Source organism: Haemaphysalis longicornis, unplaced genomic scaffold, assembly GCF_048455015.1.
Source record: "Haemaphysalis longicornis isolate Haplotype H1 unplaced genomic scaffold, Haemaphysalis longicornis Haplotype H1 scaffold_2, whole genome shotgun sequence".
In the NCBI taxonomy this organism is placed as follows: Eukaryota; Metazoa; Arthropoda; class Arachnida; order Ixodida; family Ixodidae; genus Haemaphysalis; species Haemaphysalis longicornis.
Window position 1 is genome coordinate 246561068 of NW_027526295.1, and position 25885 is coordinate 246586952.

The following is a 25885-nucleotide window of genomic DNA, read 5'->3' on the forward strand; positions in this document are numbered from 1 at the left end:
ATAAAGGTACCAATTTGTTTTCGCTAACTTTGTGTCCAGCAATTACTGAATTATTTTTGGTGTTCACAAAGTAGAATTCTCCATCCTTTGCTCTTCATTTTGTGTATAAATGAGCTAGTTCGCACACGAGCAGGACTAATTATACATGCTGACGACACTTAGTACATTTATCACCTATCCTGATGTTACTGGGGCTATGACTAACTGGATTAGAGGGATGAGTGAGTTGGTGGTAATGCTTTATCATTAAAACTGGCTCTATTGCATTTCTCTTTTATGCCCGTATTTGTATTTTGTGAATAGGGTATAGTGATGCTAAAACCAAAGCGAACGTAGTCTTAAAAATACCGGACATACTAATCCAGGACAATGATATTGAAAGGAAATGCCATGAAAGCAGTAGTGGTAGTTTTTTGTGCTAAGGGCAAGGGTGTTAGAACTATGGGCAATAAAAATTTTACAGGCTATAAAATTAGAACTGCCTCCTGTACTAGTCATTAGAGTACTGTATTTTCCAGTCTATAAGTCGCACTTTTGTATAAGTCGCACCCCCCTCAAAACGGCAGTTTTTCAAAAAAAAAAAAAAAAACGCGCATAAAAGTCGAACCGGCGTATAAGATGCACCGGTGTACAAAGCACACTTGTTAATCAGGTAAACTCATAGAGGATCAGTTCTCTAGAAAGTGCTGCGAAAGTAGTTGCTGTGGCCACCGCCTCTGAATGCATCCCCCGGTAAGCAGTGCTAGACATGTGCATCTACGTCCAAAGTCTAGACAGAACTTCTCAAAAATGGTTTATTGATACACGGAGATGGTATGTACTTACAGACGGTGTTTAGGCAAAACCATCGAAGCCTTCTTTCACCGGCTCGCTAACAAATAATTAATTCATTTAGACCACAGAGCTGTGTCTCTTAACGTGCACTGACTGACACCACGCAGGCTCACACGGGCACCTTTTTGAGCGCAAACCACGCTCGCAGCCGCCATGTACCAAATTTATTTCGTGCATAAGTCGCACCGGTGGATAAGACGCAGCAACGAAGATTTCAGAAAAAAAACCGCTACTTATACACCCGAAAATCTGTATATACGTATTGTACAGCAGACACAGTTTAATAATTACGTTAATTAATTTGCAACAAAATTGTATTACAGGGATCTTTAACAGAAACCAGTGTCTCCCCTCCCCACCGAAAAATGCAGTTGCTTTAGAACTTGCTCTGCATATGACATTAAAGGCTTGATGAGTTTTCATTTTAACTGAAAGATCACATCTTCCAAAGCTGTTTATACTTTGTTAGGTAAAAAACAATGCTTTGTTTGTTTAAGTCTGGCATTTCTCTCTCATTTCTCCTACATTTTTTCATTGCGCAGAAGAGTACGTCACACATCGTGAAGAGGGAAAGCTCCCAAAAATGTTATAATCATGGGAGGTGTTAATGCTGAGGGAAGCAGTTGAAAATACTCGCTCACTTTGCCAGCATGGCAGCCTATGGCTGGATAAGTTATGCAATCGACTGCGCCAGTAATCCCAGGCTTTTCACACTGGCTGCTGTATATAGACACCGTCTGTAACAAGAGACGATAGCTCTCTCGCGTTCATCCACACAAATTTTGTGACTGACAATGCAAAACATTTAACCAAAATTGAATTTTGAACAAATCTTGCCATCAGTTGTAATGGGGGAATTTTTATAATACTTTCCAGGAGTTGAATTTCATGCCTTTGAAGAAAATTGGACTTAGTATAAGTTTCTGCATACATTTATTTGACATTTACATGTATCTGCCTTACCATTTGTTTCAGAGAAGCACTTGTACAAGTTCCACCTATCAAGTTTCACAGTTCGCGACTTGTGATGTGACAAATCATAAGGGGGGAAGGTGTATGTTGTAGCGATATCATATTTTACACTTGTATTCATGAGCCACTCCTGCTAACGCAAGTGGTACACTTTTATTTGCAACACTATAATCTACCTACTTAGGCCAAGTTGTTACTATTACACTTCAGTGTCCCTCTACACTAAGCTGCTGTGAACACTAAATGATGTATCTCAACTTTCCACACACTGTAACTATCAGCTTTGTGTGAATAGTATGAACACAGGTTGTGGCACCACCAGTGCTGCCTTGGCAACAAGCATGCATTATGTTCAGTGGGATCAGTTTATGCAGCAAGAGCAGTACAACCTTGGAAAGTGACTAGTAAAAATTGCTCTCAACAATTGCTTTGAAATAATCTCACATGATTGCTGAATATGTCGATGCGGTATGAACTTGAAATTTTCTTGTTCACACTATGCAACTTGTACAGTTTCATTGCGCTTGTGCATATTTATGTACTTGTTCCATTGAGATGGGGGGGGGATAAATTTTTGGTTCATGTTGAACTGTATGCCCATTTGGGTAAGAAAACAGCTTGTTTTGTTACGCTTGCACATTTTGTCTTAGTTCTTGCTTTCAGTTGTGAAGTGTACATGCATGCGATGCAGTAAAATGACGTATGCTGCAGTGTTCTCGCATGTACTTATTCTACTGTAATAGTGGAAACCATTTCTGTAATTGTCAGTTTTTTCAGAATGTTTGCTGACAAGCATAATGTCTTTAGGTTTTATGTTAGGCACTTCTGAATGTTCATGTTGTACACGTTCCGTTGGTGCCAGTGCAAAAAAGAGGCCAAGGGCTTCTCAAGCCTTCCTGAATGGCTTTTCTCCTGACTGTTTTTACTTGTATGGTGATACCTAAATGGCAAGAAAATAAAAGAGGGAGAGAGAGGAAATGATGATCCTCACACAGCATGCGTGGCTGCTGCCTGTGGTTTTGCAGGGAGATGAGCAGCGTGCGATTTGTGCTCGTGGGCCTGCTGTGTGCTGGCACCGGCCTCGCCTTCAAGGCTGCCGTCTACGAGCATGTGCAACGAGGTGACCATGACTGGGAACAGAGGGTCGCTGCAACTCTGGAAATCTACAGGAATGCGACGAAAAACGCATCACTGGAGGTGAGGCCATCTGTCAACTTATAATTTGCCCATCATGGGCTCAACTAATGGCTGCAGCAGAGAAGCTCTGGAAGTTGCACGTGGTAGTTGACTTCCCAGTATGGCATAACGCTGGCAGATCTGCACTGACCGAAAGAGCAGTGCCATAAAAATAGGCCGGTGTAAATGAGACAGAAAAATCTGTTGCTGGTCTCCACACATACATGGTCAATTGTCAAGTGAATGCCTAGACTGCAGGCATAGTTGGCGTTTGCGGGGAGTTTACTGTTGGCTGACTGCAGCGATGGCTCAAGTACAGCACTCACAACGTGTGCAGGGAATTCTGGGTTTGAATCTGTGTACCACCGGGCACCCACTGGTTTTGGTTTCTTGGATGGGTACACGCCATTCTGGTCGAGTGTGGACCCTCCAAAGGCAAAGCTGCCTTTACCCGTGCGAGCGGCCCCTGACCCTTGTTGTTCTGGTGGGGCCCCCCGTCCTTCTACGACACCGCATTGCTGGGGGGCGAGTCTGGCGGCATGACTTTTCGCAGGCGGTTAAGAGTTCGAGTGCCCACCGTCGCCTTGGGAGGTACCAAGTGCATTCGTGTGCTTTGGTGGTGCAGGCACCTACAGGTAGGATAGGTACAAGCTTCCCCCCGGATGCTTGGGCAGTTGACCCGGCTTGCACGGGAAATCGCCACGATGAAATAGGGTGGCTGGGAAATGAAACTTATTTTTTTTTTGCTGTGGTTAATGGGCAGTGAAAGTGACTTGATCCAGACAAAAGTGACATAGATAGGAGACTTTGAAGCCTGTCTGTCTCTTGAGGACTGTTTGGCCTCTAGGCAGGGCTATGAAGCATTTGCTAATCCAGGTTTGCTTCGCATGCGGGCTAGAAATGTGGTCCAGTATTGACCTTCAAGCTCTCTAAAAGACAGTGTGACCGATGCTTGCTTCTGAGCTGGAATGATGACATCTGGCAAGGATTGCTTTGATCACTGTTATTTCCTTTTACGAAAAAAAGAAAAACGAGAAAGGAGGAGTTTTAGGAGCTGTAACAGCAGCTTGATAGAGGTCCAGAACAGCCATAGCGAGTGCGACAATACAGCAGAGCTGGCAGTGGGACCACTACTTCAGTGCAAGTATCAATGTACAAGAGGAGTTAGTTTCACAGCAAACGCAAGAAAATAAACATTCAACTGTAAGTTGCATTTTTATGCGTAGCATTCTTTGATGATTGATTGATTGTAGGGTTTGTAGGGCCGATTGATTGTAGGGCCGATGCAACGCAGGCGATGAGGCGCGCCGTAGTGGAGGGCTCCGGATTAATTTTGACCACCTGGGGATCTTTAACGTGCGTCGAAATCTCATACACATGGGCGTTTTTGCTTTCCGCCTCCACCAGAAAAGCGGCCGCGGCGGCCGGGAATTGAACCCGCGTCCTCGTGCTTATCAGCGCAACGCCTTAGCCACTGCGCCACCGCAGCGGGTCCGTAGCATTCTTTGCCGAGTACCCCCACAGCCAGGACCGTGTAACGCCCTGCATTTCCACAAAAATGCAGATATCACGGAAGTTCCACCTGTGATCACTATAATACCGTAAATAGAGATAACTGGTCGCACGGAATTTTGAAAAACTATAAAATAAAAAAATACACAAAATAGGGAAAATGGCGACACGTGTAACGCCCGGAATTTCCACAATAATGCAGATTTCGCAAAAGTTCCACCTGTAATTGTTATTATAACGTAAATGGAGAAATTGGTCGAATGAAATTTTGAAAAAGTAAATAATAAGAAAAAATATAAAATAATTACAGAAACTGCCAATCTATGTATATGCCCTGACTTTCCATAATAATGCAGATTTCGCAAAAGTTCCATATGAAATCATTATAATAACGTAAATGGAGATAGTTGGTGGGACGAAATTTTTGAAAAAGTTAGAAATACAAAAAATATTAAAAAATTACATAAAATGTCAAAACGTATAACGCATGGCATTTCCACAATAATGCAGATTTCGTGAATGTTCCACGTCTAATCATTGTAATAGCATAAATTGAGATAATTGGTCGGACAGGATTTAGAAAAAACAACAACTTTGGGTGTAAAAAACTCACACTCAAGACAAGCGGCATAAGAATGCTATGCATTAGACGATGAATTTCTGCAGAATTTTTTTTTCCGTGCATAACCACCTGATTTAAAAAATAGACAAGAAAATAGGATCAAAGCCATTTTTAGCTGGTTCATTGGACAAAAAAGGCTCGGTGTAACGCAGGGACCAGGTATACCATGTTTCTCCGTGCCTGTCGCGTGGTGGGATTTTGTTCCATTTCCGAGTGATATTGTCAGGTTTTATTGATGTTTCACATGATATTTGTAATAGTTTAGCAACTTCAAAATGATATAGTAAAATTAAGGAAAGAATACCATATTTCATGAAAGGATGTCTCGCGGTGAAACTATGACATGCGTTGGCTATAGATTGAATGACTTCTTCTGAAGGGGGTTCCAGTTGTTCACCTAACACCACTGCAATACTGAGGGAGAAAATATGTGAGTGAGTTGTGGAGCAGCAGCTTGACTTTAATAGAAGGCGTCTCATTCGTGCAGTTACACCAGTCGCAGAGGATGGATGATGTTGGAGATACTCGATAGGTTCATTCCAAGTTGGGTGTTAGGGGGGGGGAATCCTCCTAGGATTCTTATATCGTTGGCTACTGTATCACACTTGCACTGATGCACACACTTGCTGCCCTTGATTTCTTGCCCTTTGGGGAATGCAGAGTTGTCTGTGTTACCCGAGCGGTTGCATGAAGGTTGGGACGCTCAGTGTTACGAATCAGCCCGCCGCAATACTCCTCGGCTGCGGCGAAGCCTCCACTACGTGCTACTACCAACCGCTCACGAACTCTGGAAAGAGTGTTGTGTGTGTCTGTGCCGTTTGTGTCGTGTGCACAATCAAGAGGGAACGCTTGTTTAGCTGTTGGCGCTTTGGGTGTAAATAGACCCCGCCCAAGCGCTTTAGTATTATTCCTGTTTGAGCAGTGAATCAATGTTGTCACTCTGCTCAAGTCCTGTACTTTAACCTCGCCCCTCGGAGCATTGTTCTTTGGCTTCGGCCCATCTCTTGCCATGAAGTAAACAAGTTAAGTTTGCCTTCGGCTTCTGGTCTTCTTCGAGGCAGCAACATTGGCTGGCCGCTTTCTTCACCACGCTACCACACGCATGTCGGAGCCAACGGAGCTCGGCTCGGGTACGCCTTCACGTATGCAACAACGGGTTGAGAGCGGTGGGATGACAACGTCCCAACATCAGACAGGTTTTGCGGCTTGGTGTAGGCGGGCATAATGTTCATGCTGTGCACCAGCGATTCAGTCAATTAATCAATCAAGCAGTTTATATCCAACATTCAGGTGTTGGGGGTACTCCAGGCAAAAAATGGCCAGAGGCCACTTGAAGGGGCCTGGTGCCCGCATAGGTACAGTAGAATCTCGGATGATACGAATCCCGTGGGACCGTGAAAAATATTTGTATCATCTGAAATTCGTATGAACCAACACAGACCAAAAAATTGAGCACTGAAAAAAAAGTTTTCGTTAATTTCTTTGCTTACTTTCGCGTGAAGAAATTCGTGATTTTTTCTCAAGGCCACTTCTGACATCGCCACATCAGCGACCTGGCATTCCCAAAGCAAGAAGGTGTCCTCGCTGAAAAGCCCTTTGTCGCATTTTTGGGGTGAAGCTCCCAGATGAATTGACATCTTTACTGATGCCAGCCTGGACCACCACCGAATAGGCCTCGCGTGGCATTGTCCAGCACGACCCGAATTTGATGGTTCCATTACGAAACATATACTTTATCCGTCTCCCACTGAAGCCGAACTGCGTGGCATTCTCCATTCACTGGACCATCTTGTCTACAACGTCTCTGCTCCACTACCTGCCCGCATTCGTATTCTCACCGACTCCAAAAATGCTATTGACGAGTTCAACAAGGCTTTCTCTGACCATCCTACTGTCCACCAGATTCAAGCTATGGTCAACATACTCGCTCAGAATGGCACTAAAACTTGCCTGGCATGGATACCGGGACACATGATGCAGGGACATGGCAACCAGACCGCGCACTCTGTGGCTAGGGAGAGCCTTCTCGTAACCCCTCCGCTGGATGACCAATCCCCTGCTGCTGTCTCGCCCACCTCCTTTCGCCTGCAGCTGGACCACGCTCGCCGATGCCGCCTAGCATCAAGCACTCCGCTTGGCTACCTACACGGCGTCCCTTCCCTACCACGCCTAGCCGAAATTTTCATTAATAAGACTCTTGCGAACGCTGCTGTCACTCCTCACATAATATACAAATGGATTCACCCTGGGACGTCACTACCCCCACGTTGTCCGCACTGTTCAGCGACTTCTATCGCGGACCTAAACCATTTAACCTGGCACTGCACTGCATTCTCAGACCATCGATATATTATCGAAAATGCCCTCCCAAATGGTTCTTCACCAGCTAATCCCCCATACCATGATCCCCAATTCCTTGCCGCGCTAGGCACTTTTTCCCTTGAGAGCGGTCTGGCTCGTAGTGTGAGCCGGGGCCTACAACCCATGTGGTCCCTCAAACTGGACAATTGGATCCTCAATAGACAATTAGATCCTCTACGGCCCTTGAAGATTCAAGAAGTGCTAATCCTCTCTCCCTGCTATTCCCATTTCCCCCCTCTGGCCAACCGGCCGTCCCTTCCCAATAAAGGACTTCACTACTACTACTTCTTGTTTTTGATTTCCATGTCACTAAGCAGTCCTTTCTGTAGTGAGTCCTTTATGGGGCGAACACAAGGGCATGGCTTTGCGGCGCTTTGCAGCCACCGATCTCCAGAAGTGCGCATTGGAGGACTGAAGTACTCGGCACATAGTTCCGTGGTTAATTACATTTTCGCAAATGTAACACTTGTTATCGGTTTGGCTGATGATCCTCACAATTTTCACATTGCAATCACGAGCCTAGCTGCAATAATTAAAAGGTTAATTAACAAGTACTAATTATTTGTTATCGTAATAAGAAAAACAATTTTAGTTCCGAAAGCCTATTTTTAAAAATGACTTAGCCTTCCCTGAAACACCGTGTATTCTTGATCTGTGGTCTGGGCCATGTTTCGACCACACAGGGTGCATTTCAGCGGTTTTATTTAGCAGAAAAATTAATTCGAAAGTACTGTCCTCCTCTCTGCATCCTCCTTACTGATTTCTCATGACGTTTTCTGTGACGCCTACTCTAGACGGCTTGGCTTGACTGCGCGGCTCATCGACCCTCTGACAGTCAGTCATTCGGCCGGCCGGCGGTGGGACGTTGCAGTTCATTCGCTCAGTTATGACAAAGCCATGGCAAAGTTTATGCTCAGAAGAATGTGGCTTTAGTTTGTTAGTTTCTATACTGTATCAAGCCTAGTATAGTCTATGAAGTCCAAGTAGCTCTGCACAAGTGCACGTGCGACCCTTCGCAGACTTCGCTGTGCGACTGGTACGCTAGTAGAAAATCTACGGCCAATTAAAGGTGGGAGAAGAGCCAGAGAAGTTAATACATGTAATAAGGAATTGAAATAAAACCAAGGTACCGAAAGCACATTTTGCGCAGAGTGAACTAGAAAAGCAGTCAGAACAACCACACATTTGCGATCACTTTTAAAACCTGCCTGAATGCAGTCGCTAGTTACTAAATATTCGTGGGGATTTGAGGGACGCTTACTTCACAAGCGTTATTCAAGATATACTCATCTAAGCTGCTGCATGTGCTGAAACGAAAAAGAAAAATGAGCAGCCTATATGATATATACTTCATATTTCCTCCCTTGACACCCCTGGGGTCTGAAGCAAGTGCGTTGCAATGAGAAGGTTCGAATCCCCAATTGCATGTGTTTCTTTTTATTTAGTTAATGTTTTTTATACTGCATTTACCATTTTGCGCTGCAACGCTCAGCCACAGTGTATGCCTCAGCTAGAGAACGTTACGATTCTAAGCGGTGCTGGCAGGCTTACGTAATCCGCCTACAGCCGACAACATGGCAGAAGCGTGGTATGCAGATTCCAGAGATATCGAGAATGCCCAACCAATGATAACGTCGGATGCTAAGCATGTTGTTGCATGGAACCAAAACCGGAACTGGTTTGAACTCCAATCTCGGACATCGTCCTATCACATTGCAAGATGAATTCCAATCTCGGACATCGTCCGATCACATTGCAAGATGAATTCCAATCTTCGACATCGTCCTGTCACATTGCAAGATGAATTCCAATCTTGGACATCGTCCAATCACATCGCAAGATGAATGTGCGTCACTGCTGTTAGTTGTTGCAGCCGCCGCAGTGTCACATGGTGTTTCTTCTTTCAGGCTTTATACATTAAATACTGCTTTATTGACTGGATAAATGATAAAAAGTGTGTTTATTTGAGCCAGTCTACGCAACGCAAACAAAAGCAGCAGTTTGACAAATTTACTTCAGTGTCCCTTTAGCACATAAGTGAAAAATTCCGAGTAATTCGGTAAAAGATGGATACACGTGAGGAGAAACCTAGTTTGTGCAGTTTCTGGAGCCAAAAAGAAAGTAGTTCACTGGCAGAGTCACTGACATGCCTTCAGTACGTCTTTCATTCATGGATGCCATCAGCAGTTTATACACACAGGAAATAAAGAAAACGCACTACCGGCAAGTAGCTCATTCATGCAGATTTGGCTTTGTACATGTGCTGTAGTTGGTACCATCATTTTGATATTTGTAAGTATGAATGGCAATGAATATTGCAATGACTGTAGAAGGTATCCGGTGCGTCGAAAGGGAACAAGCCTTTTTTCACCGCTGCGAGTGTGAGAAGTGCATGTGTGAAGCGTTAGTCATGTCCCTTCATCAAAGCTTGTATCACAAGAACGCTTTGACAAGCTCCACCAATCCCATTTCACTATTCGCGATTTGTGATGTCACAAATTGTAGTGCAGGCAAATGTATAAGGTGGCAATACCCGTTTTCATGTTCTTGGAATTTTCTTCATTAATATATAACTACTGCTGCTGGGAGTGATATCTTTGATTCATGCAGTTCTAATCTACCAATATAGGTCAACTTGCTTTTACACTTTAGTGTCCCGTTAACAATGTCATTGACATACAAATTGGTAAGTAAAGGCCCTAGAATATGTACTTCCTTGGGGTACACCACGAGAAGCTGATATAGGCAAAAAGCAAGAATGCCCGTGTGTTCGAGATTTCGGCGCACGTTAAAGATCCCCAGGTGGTCAAAATTCATCTGGAGCCCTCCACTACGGCACGCCTCATCGCCTGCCTTGTGTCGGCACATTAAACCCTACAATCAAATCAATGTTCCAAGAGAATAAAACTCTCCACTTGCTGCTGCTGTTCAGAAAGATAAGACATAAAAAGGGCATTTAACACGCCATGTATTCCATAGGCTTTGCTGTAACTGATAAATATACGTAATGTTTGCACTGAGAGGCTTTGTTTGTTTTTTTAAGGCGAAGACCGCGGTTGTTGTTGTTTGGTCGAGGAAATGGCCACAGCTGTAGAGGGTAATTAAATGAAAAACGTGTAGTCTGACGGGATTGGAACCTGGGTCTCTACAATAGCAGCCCTACGCACTACCACAGTGTTGCCTCTGCATTTTGGTAGTGGGAAAACCAGAGTAGTTGTAGTTGTTGTTCCTTTCTTCGTGGCATGTAACCTCTTGGGGTATTGGCCAGGATTCGGGGGCTTTGAAAAGTTAATGAGCCCGCTTCACAAAATACAACAGGTGCAACCCTGCCACACAGAGCTCTGTTCCCGGTGAATCTTTAATGTGCATAACCAGTCTGCCATTGAAGCATTTTATGCCCAAAGACGAAGAAATGGAAGTGAAGAGAGAGACGCGGACACAGTGGAGCAGTAAAAAGGCCTATCGAAGCGATTCCCTCCTGAAATGAAGAAACAAAACTGCAAAAAAAAAAAAAAGAAAAGAAAGGCACTACAATGTTGCAACAGAGTTGTTGGAGTGTTTTGCCAGGCTTTCTCCTTCAATGCATGTAAGAAGACTTAAGTGCCCTGAGGAATTCTGTCTGTGTTCGTGATTAAAAGTTTCTTCTGTGTAAGGAGCGCAGTCCCTGTAAACTTTCCTTTTTGAAAGCCATGCTGGCACTCCGAGGGTACATTATTAGTTATATTGGCATATTATTTGCCAGTAGTATATTGTATTGGCATTTTTGTTTTGTTTTCTTTGTTCAGATGATTTTAGTTTATTGGCACTATGTTCTACTAAGTGACTTGTTTGCGTCCTTTGTTCAGTTCCTTGGGTAAGTAGGTGTCCATTGGCCCTGCTGCTTCAGAATGCCCGCGATGACCTGCTGTCCGTGGCAATCCACTCTAACCGCTGTATTCAGTTAAATGAAGATATTTTGATACAAATATGTCGCAATTTATTGTTTACTAGTCTATGTGGGAGCATTATTAGCTTGTGTCACACGAAGTGCACTGCTGACAATAGCCTTCAGGCAAAATCGGGGGCTCTTGTCGTTCGCATTTGTGGCTGCACAGTGACACTGCCCATGAGCCATAATGTCCCCTGTACAATTTCCTGCCCCATGGTGCAGATTAATCACACTGTTAGGATCTACAAGGCAAAGTGCTGTACACTCCTTTCTCCAGATACTTGCCTTGGGGGATTTAGTGTGAAACACACTGCCAAGTTATTGTCCAATGGAAACCACAATACCCATCTTAGAGCCTTGACAGTAGTAAGAAAGCAAGCTTATTTGGATTGCTTTTTATTGTTAGAAAATGAGGCTTTACATAATCCATTGTTGAAGAGGGCTCTGTAGGAATAATTGTTCTTGTAGCAGCGATTATATGTCAAGTCGATGCACATGTCCGAGAGTGGGCCTGATGAAATGCCTGCTGAGTGGCACTTTCTGTAACAGCACCTTTCCCCTATCACACCTCTTTGTCTGAACCTGCGGCAGTACGGTGCTGTGTGGCAGAGGAAGCTCCTGATGGTTGCCTTGAACTGTGCTCCAAAGGCTGTGAACCTCCCTGTGAACCTCCCTTTGAATTTCCTTGTGAACCTCCCTGTGAACCTGCCTTTGAACCTCCTTGTGAACCTCTTTGTGAACCTCCCTGTGAACCTCTTTGTGAACCTCCCTGTGAACCTGCCTTTGAACCTCCCTGTGAACCTGCCTTTGAACCTCCCTGTGAACCTGCCTTTGAACCTCCCTGTGAACCTCCCTTTGAACCTCCTTGTGAAGCTCCCTGTGAACCTCCCTGTGAAGCTCCTTGTGAACCTCCCTGTGAAGCGCCCTGTGAACCTCCCTGTGAACTTCCCTGTGAACTTCCTTGTGAGTCGGCAGTGAGGTCTCTGGCTCTTTCCAACAAGGGATCCTCGACGTGGATTTGTTTTCTGCGATGACGACGGGAAGGTGGGGCAGTCGTAGTCCTCTCTCTCTCGACAGGCGTTCCTGCACACTGCATTACAGCGTACTTCCCCGTAACCATCCAGTCGGGTGACTGCTGCTGCACTCTGTCAACAATCACTCGGTCAAGGCCTGCCACGGTGTCTGCTTTGATTGTGCGCAAGGCACACAAGAACGTGGGCTCAAAGCCCCTCAGGGCATGCTTGAACGAAACAGTGGGATCCCAGTCAAGGTCACCCACAAGTTTTCGGTAGTTTAGGTCTCCCTTAAAAAGCAGCAGGTCCGCAGATTGTAATACGGCGTACAGGTCCGGGCGCTTCGTTGCCATTTCGGCGTAGTCAAACGGCTGCGTCCAAAACACGTCGTCCATGACAGACCAGCTGCCCTCGTTGATTCGACGTTGACACCGCTTGCTGAGTTCCTCCGTAGACTCGTGATTGCAGTCTTGCATCTCGCGCAGTGTCCAAAACAGGTCGCGTCGCGTCACATCCGAGACGTACCAGGGTATGGCCTTGATGTGCAGCGTAACACTGTCTACGTAGCCTGTCTCGTAGAGAAAGTCTAGGAGGGCCAGATCAGTGACCAGCTCGTAGCCAGCGTTGTCCATCACGCAGTGCAACTGCTGGGGCTCGCCGGCGAGGTTCAGTTCGCGTAGCCTGCACAGGTGCTGCCACAGCCTGTCGCCGTGGTTGGACAGGATGAAGGTCCGCAGCCGCTCGGTGTCATGCGCGCTGGCTGATAGGCCTGACACCTTGGCACCGCCAGATAGGGAAAGGTCACACCGGTTTCCCCAAAGTGACACTTCGACCAACCTGCAATGGAGCATTTGCTTCAGGTTAGGATTCAGTGGGTGGAAGAATACCTTGACTTGCCATTAGGGCACTGTTACGTCACCAATTTGGGGAAGGAATTAGGGAGCAGGCACAATGCATTGGTTAGAATTTCCACTCAGAATAGCCTTTGTAGTGTGAAGCAGCTGGCTGACAAACCTACACATCATATCTGCCTCGTGCTTTGAGCGTTTGCACTTTCGGCTTGTAGGATCAGCGGTGCTTGAGGTCATTGTTCATCCTATTTAATAACTTGCTGTCTGCTAGTCTTGCCTCGCAAAAGATATAAGCGTCTCTTTGCCAAATGCACCGGCTCCCAGTATGGGGAAAGTAGCCTATAGAAATCCCATGCATGGCCCAGGTGGACGGGGGGCAGACGATGGCTCACCTGTACGTGCTTTGTTTTAGCGTTTCCAACGCAGCGTCGGGGTACGTGTTCTTTCGCACGAAATCGCAAAGCTCGCACACAGCCTTGAAGTACTGATGGAGGCTTTCTTGCTTAGGCCGGCGAAAGGGGTCGTAATCTCTCAGCTTCGTTGTCAGCTGGAAAGCTTCGTAGATGCGACGGTAGAAGTACGTCTCGATGTAGAGCCACGGCGCCACGTACCACCGCGGTGGAGAACTCGGGTCCTTCGTGTGCTTCTGTAGCACCTCGTTCCACACTGCTGCATCGTCGAAGTGGTCCTCGATCGGAAGGAGCGGCTTGTTGGTGACCATCTCGTTGCGGAGCTTGGCCAGGCGCCCAGCGACGGCCTTGGTCTCCTCGCGCGCCTCGGGGCCAAGCTGCTCCTCGATTTTCATGCGGTCCCTGAAGACGGCGTCAATGACTCGGGTCAGGATCACCGGCAGCCTGTCGCGCACCGTCACATAGGCGAAGCTTGTGCTGTTTTGGCCGCTCAGCGGGGGCGGAAGCGGCAGCTCTTCTGGCGGCACGACTGCGGGTGCAGCGGCCTTGTCCTCGTCTACCTGCAGCCCGGCTAAAAACCGCCGTTTCCACGAAGGGACTCGTTGGGGTGGCTTCTCGGCGGCGGGCAACTCGGCCTGTTCTGCTGTTTGGGCGTGTGGCTCGCCAGGCAACTGTGCGGGTGCTTCTACAAGGGCTCCATCGGGTCCACTGGCGGCGGGCAACTCGGCCTGTTCTGCTGTGTGGGCGTGTGGCTCGCCAGGCAACTGTGCGGGTGACTCTACAAGGGCTCCATCGGGTCCACTGGTGGCGGGCAACTCGGCCTGTTCTGTTGTGTGGGCGTGTGGCTCGCCAGGCAACTGTGCGGGTGCCTCTAAAAGGGCTGCATCAGGTCCACCTGTGGTTACCGGAGGGAGATCAGACGGCGTCTGTGGATCTTTCGCTGGTTGGGCCTCGGGTGACGCTAGTTTCGAGGCTTTCTGGCGAGGCAATGGCTCAGGCGCGCTCCGGCCGGTTTCCGTCGTTGTATCTTTGATCACATGCGCCGGCGACATCGGTTGATCCGCGGGCGACGCTAGTTTCGAGGCTCCGTGGCGAGGCAATGGCTCCGGCGCGCTGCGCCCGATTTCCGTCGTTGTCTCTTTGATCACATGCGCCGGCGACCTCGGTTGATCCGCGGACGCCGGCGTTTTTTCACCAGATGCCGAATGTGCTTGACTAATGACTTCGTTCCCATGGGCTTCGTGCGGCGATTGTTGTGATGTCGGCGACAGTTTAGTCGTCGTGCCGTGAGCGTTGTGTGTCTCGTGTGCATTGCCCGAGAGCTCTCTATTGATCGCGTCCTTTTGCTGAACTTCATGTGCGTCTGAGGCCTTCGTTCCCGGTGATTGAGGCACTGAACTGGCCATTGTCACTTCGTCTGCGCTAATTGTAAAGCTACTGACGCGTTTGGCGTTCCCGTAGATAGCGGAAGCATTAAGTTTCACATTTCTGCTGAAAGGTTAGTTACGGTGACTGTCGTATGTGGGCGCTCGCGCAGGCAATGGCATTGGCGATGGCGCTTTCCTGAGTAAAGATTACGAAGAGCGTCCAAGGTTTTGGAGCGTCTGTATGATTTGTGATTTGCGAGATTTGGCTGGTGTAAAGTTTAGGCTAACGAAAAAAAAAAAGCAGAGCTTTCTGAGTCAAATATGCCCGTTTCAGAAATATTTTAATATTAACAAGTTTTTCATTCGTTTCAGTGTCAACTAAGAAATCACGGTTTGGCGGGTCTATTGATCGATTGATTGAAGTTGCTGATGGTTTTTAATTGATTGAGTGATATTTTTATTTCACCAGGTAGAGGGTGTATTATCTTCAAGTTCCCACACATGTCCGTGTTGATGGTTTTTAATTGATTGAGTGATATTTTTATTTCACCAGGCAGAGGGTGTATTATCTTCAAGTTCCCACACATGTCCGTGCCTTGCTCTTTACCCACGTTAGTGGAGTGTGGAATGACCCCCACTACCTCTTCCGGGCAGTGTCACCGTGATCCTGCTCATTCCGCATCTACATGTTAGGGCAATAGGTCATTCCTCCTCTCAGTAGCCATAATTATGCAGTAGCCATGATGATGCATTGTTTGTGACACGTGTACACTCACACGCCGACAGGCATCATGTTCCAAGATACAACAGGCTTCAGAACTAGGTGCACCAGGGTACCATTAAGAACGGCAACGGAAGCTGCCTCTGTGCCTCACCACCGCAGTCGGATGTTATTCCACGCGGCGCAAGCAGTGCATTATTTTGAACATAGAACGAGCCGTTGCTGTCATTTTATGGACCTAATATGCTTATAAATTATTCAGCGATGACAAACAAACTACGTGAGAAAAAGCAGACACAATCACGCATTCATAGCAATCTCCTTTCAAAATGTGCACGTCCGTCTACATCCGGTTCCGTCGCTTTGGTGAAGTGATACCGTACATGAGCTATTGCCGTTCTTAACTTGTTCCCGAGTATAGTGAGACTCCTAATGAAATGTGCGTTGTAACAACTTGATCCTCCTGTGTCTTTAATGCTTTTTGTCCCTAGCCGCTGTCAGGGCCTACATACCCACTGGCTAAATTTAGTCAGAGGGTATGTTGACTTTGATGATGTTCTACTCCAACTGTTTGTGACGTCACTCGTAGGATGCTGTCAGCCACTAGTGTAGCACTTCCCTGCACTTGAACGACCACTCTCCGCGCGTGCTCCCCACACACTTGGTGTCAATACACATTGCACAAGAAAGTAGCCGGCTGACTACAGAATACCTACACAGTGCTGCCTGTATAATATTGCCTGTCTCGTCACGCGCTTTCCAATGGAAATATAAGGGGCACCTAGTTTGGCTGCTTATCTGTGGTGTGGTACGTGCAAGTGGGTGCCTCATTTTGTGCAATTGTCCAAGCTCGACAGGCAGAAGCTGAGAAAAAAAACATGAACCCGTGGGAGCGGCACTTGGCAAAGTGCGGACAAATGCCGTGAATTGTTTGGTGTAGTTTTCATGCAGTGGCACTGCCAAGCGGGTGAGTGCCCAAGAGAGGAGTACACATGAAGTCTAACGCACGGGGCAGGGCAGGAGAGAGCAACAGGAAAGTGGCTCTTTGGCTGTCTTAGGCTGATGCCACAGGCAATATGTTATACAGACGGCGTTGGTCTACCAGACAAGCAAACGACGGTTTGGAGCCCACGGTGACACTCTGGCATCCTAGTTGCTACGTCATGATCCTCAGCCATGGGTGTCGGTTTTATGGTGGCTCTGATTAGTCTTTTACAGTTGACAGTGTTTTAGTTTGTAAGCGCTTCAATGTTAAAAAGAAAATCACCAAAGCTTGTAAGGTCACAGGAGGTTCCACATTTTGCTCATTATTGGTTGTGAGCATGACCATGGGTGGCGCTGCGCAGCGTGCCTCCGTGACGTCGGCTTAGGGATTCTCTCATTTGTCGTCTTCTTCACTCGGGCTCGCTCTCCCTGCTGTTTCTTTGCGCTCGGTTAATGTTTGGTGCTTGTCTACATCAGATTTTGCATGTGCGTAACTTTTTATCATAATTATAGACTTAAAATTGCATACACTAGCTCAAAAAGTAAGTTAATGTATAGTTTTGGATACCACTGCGGAAGAAACATTGCCGGCGTCGCCCCATTCCTTGCGGAGCTGGTCAAGCGCGAAGGGTTGGAGCTAGGCGTCAGCTTCTGTATTAAAGCAGTCTTTGGAACAAAGGGAACAGCCAGCTGCTAGTAACCGACAACAGCGAAAATACAAGACCAAAACAAATTCCAGGCCTTCGGGGCTGTCGGCTTTGGCAGAAGGCATTGCGATTCCCTGTAATCACATGTAAGGTAAAACAGCTTTTGCAACCTTGCCGAACGCTCGAAAGTATTGTTCACCTTTAAGTATGCCGACATGCACTATGGGCTGCAAAAACTGCGGGTTGAGTTCCAAATAACCCACTGTGTGTATAGGGGCGTGCTGGTTTTATAGGGACCGGGTAGCTGGACGGGTGGCGCCACCACTCGGCACTCCCCTCGTTAATGGAATGAGCCAGTGCATTGGACTACACAGCCTCCCGTTGTCTTTGCTGTGTTTGCTTCGGTGCTTTGAATGTTTTGGTGGTGTTGTTAGCAGATATGTCTGGTGAAACGAAGTCTAGACAGATGTGTTGGGTTCTTAGATTCAGTAACGGCTACATAAACTTGTCGGACGCTTCTAAAGTTGGGTATCGGCTACAACAACATGAGTGCTTTTTGCAGCAATCTACGCTTGGCTCCACCCATTCTGAGTATGAATAAAACTACCATTATTAGTATTCATTTCTTCTTAAATGCACTAACGGCTACGCAAACTTATTTGACGCTTCTAAGTTTGGGAATGGGCTACATTGACATGAGCGCTTTTTGCAGCCCTCTGCGCATGCCTCCACACGAAACTATTAATATTAGTATCAATGACTACAGTTTCCATGCCAGCATTAACTCTGGGATACCTCGATACGTGTGCTTTGAAGAGAAAGGCAGTTGTGTACGAGATCAATTACCATACAGCCGTGGAACTGTCGCGGTAGTTTACACTGTTGCATCCGGGAAGGCCGACCTGAGCCGAGCTCCGTTGCCTCCGACATGCGTGTGGTAGCGTGGTGAAGCGAGCGGCCAGCCAATGTTGCTGCCTCGAAGAAGACCAGAAACCGAAGGCAAACGTAACTTGTTTACTTCATAGCGAGAGATGAGCCGAAGCCAAAGAGCAATGCCCCGATGGGCGAGGTTACAGTACAGGACTCGAGCAGAGTGACAGCATTGATTCACTGCTCAAACAGGAATGAACTACAGCGCTTGGGAGGTCTTATTTATACCCAAAGCGCCAACGGTCAAAACAAGCGTTCCCTCTAGATTCTGCACACGACACGAACGGCACAGACACACTCAACACTCTGTCCAGAGTTCGTGAGCGGTCGTTAGTGGCGGCGCACGCTGAGTCCGAGAGAGGGGAGAGAGGAGGTTTCCGCAACAGCTTCTGCGTCCTTCGGGCAAGTTGAAGCCTGCCTCGTTTGCCAACGCTGGTTTGAATCACGCCGATAGCGAAGCGCCAGAGATGCAGACCTGTCGCAGCTTGTTTGAATCGTCGGCTGCAAGTGTGAGTCACCGACAGGGAGGCCTGCTCGAAAAGCGCACGTAGTGGAGGCTTCGCCACACAGCCGAGGAGTAATGCGGCAGGCTGATTCATAACAGCACTTTCTTTCTGTAACCGTGAGCTTTGTGCCTTCGGGTTTGGTGAGTGACACTGACATTATGGGAGCCTGAGAGCCGAAGTGGAACTCACAAGTTTGATGCGGTCGTTTTATAAGGAGCCAAAGTTATTCAACCACCCAACAGCCCAAGCTACAAACCATCCCTCCTCTACTTTCCGTTTTACAATTTGCGTGTAATAAAGGCTGGCACCGATAGTTAAATGTGGCAGTGTTAACGTCAGCCTGTGTTTTATAATGCTTAAGTATTCTTAACAGACTACCAAAAAAATTGTGTAATGCCTTGTGAAGACATCAAAAACGCGCAATTAGTTGCCTCAAATATAAATGCATCATCCTGAGCCCTCCAGCACAGACACATTTTTGACCCACTGGAAGTAGTTTGGATTTGGAGAGGGGTGCATGGAAGTTCAAGTTAAACAGCAAAATCATCCAGCCTTCCGTCTAACAATTGCAATGGTTGAACGGAAAGCTTCTTCGTGTGAAATCGAATGGGAAATGGTCAAGTCAAAGATGCTGCGATCAAAAGACCAAACTGCATGCTGGTCAGTGCTCAACTAGTCAAAGCTTAAATCCAGAAGGCAACCAAGGAAACCCACACGAAAAAGCTTTGCTATAAACTATCATCGTCGTTTGACGGAGGAGTGCATGATTTTTCAAGCGTAGGCGGCAGCTTGTAAACCAGCCGAAGAATTCAGTTGTGAAACTGAGTGCATGCTTTTGGCAACCTCCTGTCTCGCGTTTTTCAGCCACGCAGGACTTGGTTTTTGAAAAACCATTAACCAACTAGCCAGCAACCATTGCAATTCTTCTACAGCAGTGCTTTCCCACGACAAGCAATATCGTTCTACTATCATGCGGTATTTATTCTGCAAACGATTCCCGATGACTGTAGTAAGAGCATTTCTGTGAAATTAAAAGTGTTTCAACCATAGTTATGAAGTTACGGAAGCGTCGTCCATCACAATTTGGTTTTTGAGGTAAATCTTATAAGGCAACCCCCCCCCCCTCCCCCACTTTGTCTTTCGCTTGTGTGCGACGCCGTTTGTCATCAACCCAGCCCCGCAGCATTTCTGGATTGGTTGCGCGCACTGGCTTTGTAGGAGCATTTACCGTATTTATTCAATTATAAGGCGGTCACGATTATAAGGCGGGGGTGCAATTTGGAGAGTCAAAAAAGGAAAAAAAAAAAGTATCTTTCTGAGCTTCAAATATAAGGCGGGGTATGACTTTGAGACTGCGGCTTTTGGAAAAAAAACCTCGCCTGATATTCGAATAAATACGGTAACTGCATTATGTTAGTCGATACGCCAAACTGCATACAGGCATGAAAAAATTGCACGAAGGAACGGACTTTCATTTCCAGCTTGACCTCCAGCTTGGCTCATTGAGTGTCGTCTGCTATTTGTAATTACTGAGTATGGGCGTAAATCACACACATGGCATGCCTCGCAAAGGTCACCGCCACGCTCAAGATCTACCGATCTGAAAAAATCCTTGTGGTTATGTACGCTTTTCAAGTCGCACAGCGGCAGAATGACAGAAAGCGATGCACAATAACGCTGCGCTGACCGCCACCAGCATTCCACTGACGAGCGGTTTGCCATGGGCGGCGCTGTTCGCTGAAGCGACGGTGGTGCCATACAATGGCCGCCCGGTCCCTATACCGGGATTCTAACCAGTATGGAGGTTTATTGAGCAAAATGGGTCACATCTACGGTAAAAATACAGCAGCACTATGTTTGTTCAGACCTGGAGGGATATTTGGGTACATTTCCCACAGCCATATACCTTCCCAATATTCAGACACGCGTTATAGGAAAAGTACACTGAAGGAGTAGGGGGGGGAGGGGGGAGGAGCAAATTTTATTGAACAGAAAAATCGAGATGATTAGTGGGCCAGGTTCTCAGACCAGGACAAGAGAGTAAGATAACTTTCTTCAATTAATAGAACGCCATCCCGAGCAGACCAGGATTTGTTTCTTATGCCCGGAAGGGTGGGAAAACAAGAGCCGCCTGGAAATATTCGTCGGTTTCAATTATTGTAATATATGCATGTATACTATTTACTGCGTTCGTTAGTGAGCATACGAAGCCTTCAATACCGTAATCATGTCATAAATGTTGGGGTTGAGAGTGAGTTCGTTATGATAACGATGGTTACGATTCGGAAACTCCGAGCACAAAAGCCGCCTTCGAGTACTCTGGACAACGTTGCCCGGGGCGCGATCGCGGTGTTGTAGCACAAACCTTCTTATTGTATTTGCACGTGAATAAACAACGCACGCTGCGCATATGCACCTTCTTGCATGCAGCCATAACGAAAGCCAACTTGTGAAAGAGGGAATATATGCCAGACAGCCTGAATAAAATGTCCACACGATCTTTGTGAGCCTCCCAAACATCCCCAAACCTACTAATAAAGCGTTTGTGACGGTGCACAAAAATTAATGCTTTAGGCAGAGAAGAAAAAAAAACATTCATCTCATACAAGTCAACAATAACGAAAGAAATTGAAGACAGCTGCTCCTGCTGTGTCATGCGTGTGTAGGGCCCATTGCTTGGTACAGAGCATTAGACTGTTGAGTCTTCATAAGGGCACCTCAAACATACTGTAGGGAAGCATACGCATTTTGAATACTTATCAAGGAGCTCGGAGCGCTGAACCGGGAGAATAAGCTAGAAAGGACGAGTTACACACGATCTTCTAACCGATGTTCTGAAGAAAGTTGTTTTTTCTCTCCTACTGTGTTGCCAACTTGTAGGGGATGCAGCTTGAAATTATTCAGGTGTGTCAAAAGCTGGCAAAAGTAACTGAATTACCAACAATACACTTTTCAATGCACTAGAGCATCAAAGCGTGCTTTTTCTAGCACAGGCACTGCGGCCCCTCACAAGCGGAGTGTAGCAGGCGACAGCGGCACGAGTCCCTAAGCCAATGTCAGAGCCAGGGGGCGCCACTCAAACATCTCAAAGCCAATACTGTGTTAGAGAAGAGGGTACAATTTTTCTCTTTATATATGGATACTCTAGCCACAAAGCATTGCTTGCACAAAAGAAGAAGAAAGAGATAGCAAATGTAAGGCTATCTCTAAGGTCATTCCAGCGTCGAAGATGATTACCCTTCATTTTGTATCACAGTGTTAGCAATGTTGTTGAGCACATTTTTTCTCTTGTTTAAGTAAATGTTCAGCCATCAGAAGTTTGTTGCCACCACAGCCATTGAGAGCCTTGCTCTGGAAAGAATTTCACCTGAAGTTGAGTCTGGTAGTGCAGCCGACAGTGTGTTGTAACCGGGTTCATTGAAACCAAATATTGTTGGCTTTCAAATTTAGGTGGACCAAGCAAACAAGCAACGAGGTCCATTAACTGAATGCCTGTTCTGTCAGTATTGGTTATAACAACAGCTGACTGCAAAGATTTTTTAACGTGCCCTAGCCACTTTGCCGCATGTTTCGATGGCACAGTTTATCATTTAGGTGCAGAGCAGTGTTAAAGAGTTGTGCCTGCTGTCTTTAACAGCTTGCAGACATCATTGTCTTTCCGGAGGATGGCATCCTGTTTGACTTGAAGGACCGCGAGGAAGTGAACAAGTGGGCAGAAGACATTCCGGAGCCTGGCGTGTTGCCCTGCCTGAAAGAAAATGTGACCACTCCGCTGCTGGCCAACCTGAGCTGCATGGCACAGGAAAGCCACATCTACCTGGTGGCCAACATCATTGACAAGAAGCCCTGCAACACTAGCGACCATGGCTGCCCCCGCGATAAGATAAAGTACTTCAACACCAATGTGGCCTTCGACCGGAATGGAACGCTTGTCTCCAGGTAAATCTGCATCTGTGCGCACAGGCATGCATGGTACACAGGGCAGTGAGCCCCACGGAAACTGGAGGTCCTCTTTCTTGTTTTCTGCTGCAATCCTTGCTGCGATGAACATTTGAGAGGCACAGTTGATGGGCTGTGACACCAGATTGCTAGTTTTTCTTTCTATGCGGAGCTGCTGGTTGAGGCGTTGTGGGATCTGGAAAAGGAAAACTGAGGGATCAGCGTGCAAAACTGTGCTAGAAAAGCACGATAAACACGTGGCCTTTTTGAACAATACACATCTAGAATTTGCCAGAGTGGCGTCAGCAGCAGGCTGGCCGAAACGTCTTACGAGAGCTGAAAGGAAATGTACTAACAGAATTGCAGGGTAAAAATGAGAAATAGAAGCAGGTGGGTCACAAGTACAGTTTGAGAAGGTGCAGAGAAAGAAAGAGTACTACTACAGATATTTGCCTTGGGAGTTTGCAGGTGCCAGTGCACGCACAAAAAGAAGGGAACATCACTATGCCATTGAGAGTGAACCGGTACATCAACCCACTTCGGGGAAGAGGCAAAGGCACCCAACTTAGGGTGTTTATTAAAAATGGTCCCCATGTTTCGGCTCCTTCATTGGGTGTGACTGTGTTTGACCACAAGGAGCAGCTATATAAGGTGGCTTCTTTTTTCCTTTTACTCGTTTCTTGCCCTTGCGCGTCGGAAGTCGTGGGCATAAATGGCGGGAAGGGCACCTAAGGATGTATTCAGCCCTCCCCGAGTCCCTGGTACGTGCCAGGACTCGAGGAGGATTCTCTCTGAGCAACTTGTTTCGGTGCCAATCACCTGCGCATTGTCGAAGTCGAAGTGTTGTCAGCTTTTTCACAGTGTTCGGCCAATGCACTGTGCTGAATGTCAGACTTGCGGACGTCGTTTTTGTGCTGTCAGAGGCATTCTGGGAAATTTCGTGTCTCTGTGACATACCGTATTTACTCGCATAATGATCGCCCTCGCGTAATGATTGCACCCCTGAGGTTCGTCGTCAAAATACGACTTTTTTTTTATTTCCCGCGGAATGATCGCACCCTGAACTTTCCGCAGCCATATGTGGTATGTGTGCCATGGCACCGACCATCGTCTAGCTGACGATGGTCGGGCTTACCTATGTATCCTCCTCTTTCAATGGGACATAGCTACGTTATTGCCGCAGACTTGCCGATATTATCGAAATCGGCAAGCATGAGTTCATTATTGGTGCGGAACAAACTCTCACTAAATGCACATAATGTACTCACAAGACAAAGAGAAAAACGCGCTCAGATTGCTGCGTCGGCAGCCATGTCTGTTTTGATGCCCGCACTGTTACAGCACCAGCTACTTATTGGTCGACCTGTTCTCACCTCGCAGCAAACTCGTTCCGGCGCGTTCGTAATTCATGAAAACACTGCATTTTGCGTCACTTTGCAATGCGGCTGGCGGTGGTCCGTGGAGTTTTGATTATGTTTTTATTTATTATGGTTATCATTTTCATGAGACCTATCGTAAAAATTCTGACCTGCAACTTACTTGAGTTTTCTGCGCTGAAAGTTTTTTCGGGAAAAATTAGCCCTGCATAATGAACGCACCCCTAAATTGACATCATATTTTTGGAAAAAAAAGTGCAATCATTACGCGAGTAAATACAGTAACTGGCAGGGCATTGTGCACCAGGAATTCTGGAAACGACCCCTTGGACTTTTTACTGTGGCGAGCGCTCTTTTGGTCAGGGCATCAGCCGTCCAAGCGTTGACACCGGCTTTAGGGCGACAAGAATGTCTTCCTTCCGAGGAATGTGAGATGTCAACGCGCGTGCGCGCGTTTTGAAAGGAGATTATTTTGAATGCATGATATCGCCTGCCTGTTCTCACGTAGTTTTTTTTTTCGTCGCTGCAGTAGTTTATAAGCGTATTAAGTGTGAAAAAGAACGCAAACGGCTCGTGACATGCTCAAAATATTCCCAGTAACGCACTACTTGCGCCGCGCGGAGTAACATCCGGCTGCGGTGATGAGGCACAGCTGCAACTTCCGCTGCCGTTCTTGAGTTGTAACCGAGTATAGCAGAGTCCTTTAATGCTGTAATGCTCACAAGACTGCTCTGTAACTCTATGGGCGAGCTTCATATGCTGCTTTTAGCTGCCGCCCGGTGGCCCCACCATCCGCATGGGGACAGTCCTTAAGCAGCGTAGCTCTGGCCAGAGCAACGGTGACGCTGTCACTTTAGAGTGTTCGGTGCCAGAATGACGCAGCGTGAGCTTCCCACGCGACTTAATTGGTGCGTGTAAAGGACGATGTCAAACACGTGTTCTGTCCTGTGCGGCCGTATTAGTACAAATATATACAACAGAAAGAGTTTCACTGTGGTGTTTACCCAGCGACAGAGAGCAGCATGAGAAACAGAAGCAAGCCTTTCCATGGCAAGAAACGGGTGACTTCAGCTTCAAATCCAAGTATTTGTGTGTATCCTAGAAAAATTTTGACGCCACTGACATCATCCATGCCGATTAGTTCACTGGAAAATTCAATGTGGTGTCATTGCACCGTGAAAAGTGTGACGCTGTCCCGAGCGGCGTTGCAGCGTGATAGCATTATTATAATTAATGGGACACTAAAGGCTGAATGAAATTTCGTTTCAACTGAAAGACCATGCGTTTCTTAGCTCTCTCAGCTTTTGTTCGACGAGCAGTGATGTGTTATTTGCTGGGAAATAAGCAAACAAAGCTGGTGTTTCTCTCACCTTCTTCCCCTTTCATTTTTTCGTGACGCAGCCATTGCGTCACAAACTAGGAGCGAGGCACGGGTGCGGTCTAGGCGCTCTCAGCTGGCCGCGGTAGCTTTTACGTCTGCAAGCCATGGCCGACACTGATGGCGTTTGTCTAGCTGAGTGGGTTGGCTTGGAGTGTTATTAGTACTCCCCTCCGGAATGAGAAGTGCTTTTCACTGCTCCAGCGGCCGGTGTTCCCACCTACACCGGACACCCAGACCCCATCACGCCAACCGCGAGCAAAGAAGCGACAAGTGCTGTTTCAAATATCGTGCAAGCATGACTGCCTGGCTCTGCGATGCTCAAGCAGGAGCCTTCATCTCACCTCGTCTGGCAATC

General features: G+C 46.9%; 2 protein-coding genes across 3 annotated transcripts in view; one reads left to right on the plus strand and one right to left on the minus strand.

Annotated features, from left to right (window-relative positions):
• The window catches only part of LOC144170311 (pantetheinase-like), a 51717-nt gene that overhangs the window by 3675 nt on the left and 22157 nt on the right, over positions 1 to 25885 (plus strand). The window contains exons 2-3 of the mRNA XM_077700028.1: positions 2832 to 3003; positions 22472 to 22773. Of these exons, the coding sequence (XP_077556154.1) occupies positions 2836 to 3003; positions 22472 to 22773 (470 nt within the window). The 5' untranslated portion in view covers positions 2832 to 2835. The remainder of the gene's footprint in view (positions 1 to 2831; positions 3004 to 22471; positions 22774 to 25885) is intronic.
• LOC144170307 (damage-control phosphatase ARMT1-like) lies at positions 11785 to 15231 on the minus strand. Of its 2 annotated transcripts, XM_077700023.1 has the most exons (3): positions 13662 to 15231; positions 12255 to 13255; positions 11785 to 12062 (listed from the first exon to the last, which is right to left on the minus strand). In XM_077700023.1, the coding sequence occupies exons 1-3, from the start codon at positions 15083 to 15085 to the stop codon at positions 11968 to 11970; spliced, it is 2520 nt and encodes an 839-aa protein (XP_077556149.1). In that variant the 5' UTR covers positions 15086 to 15231; the 3' UTR covers positions 11785 to 11967. The 2 variants fall into 2 exon arrangements, with proteins under 2 accessions (XP_077556149.1, XP_077556148.1); XM_077700022.1 differs by having other exon boundaries at positions 11785 to 13255.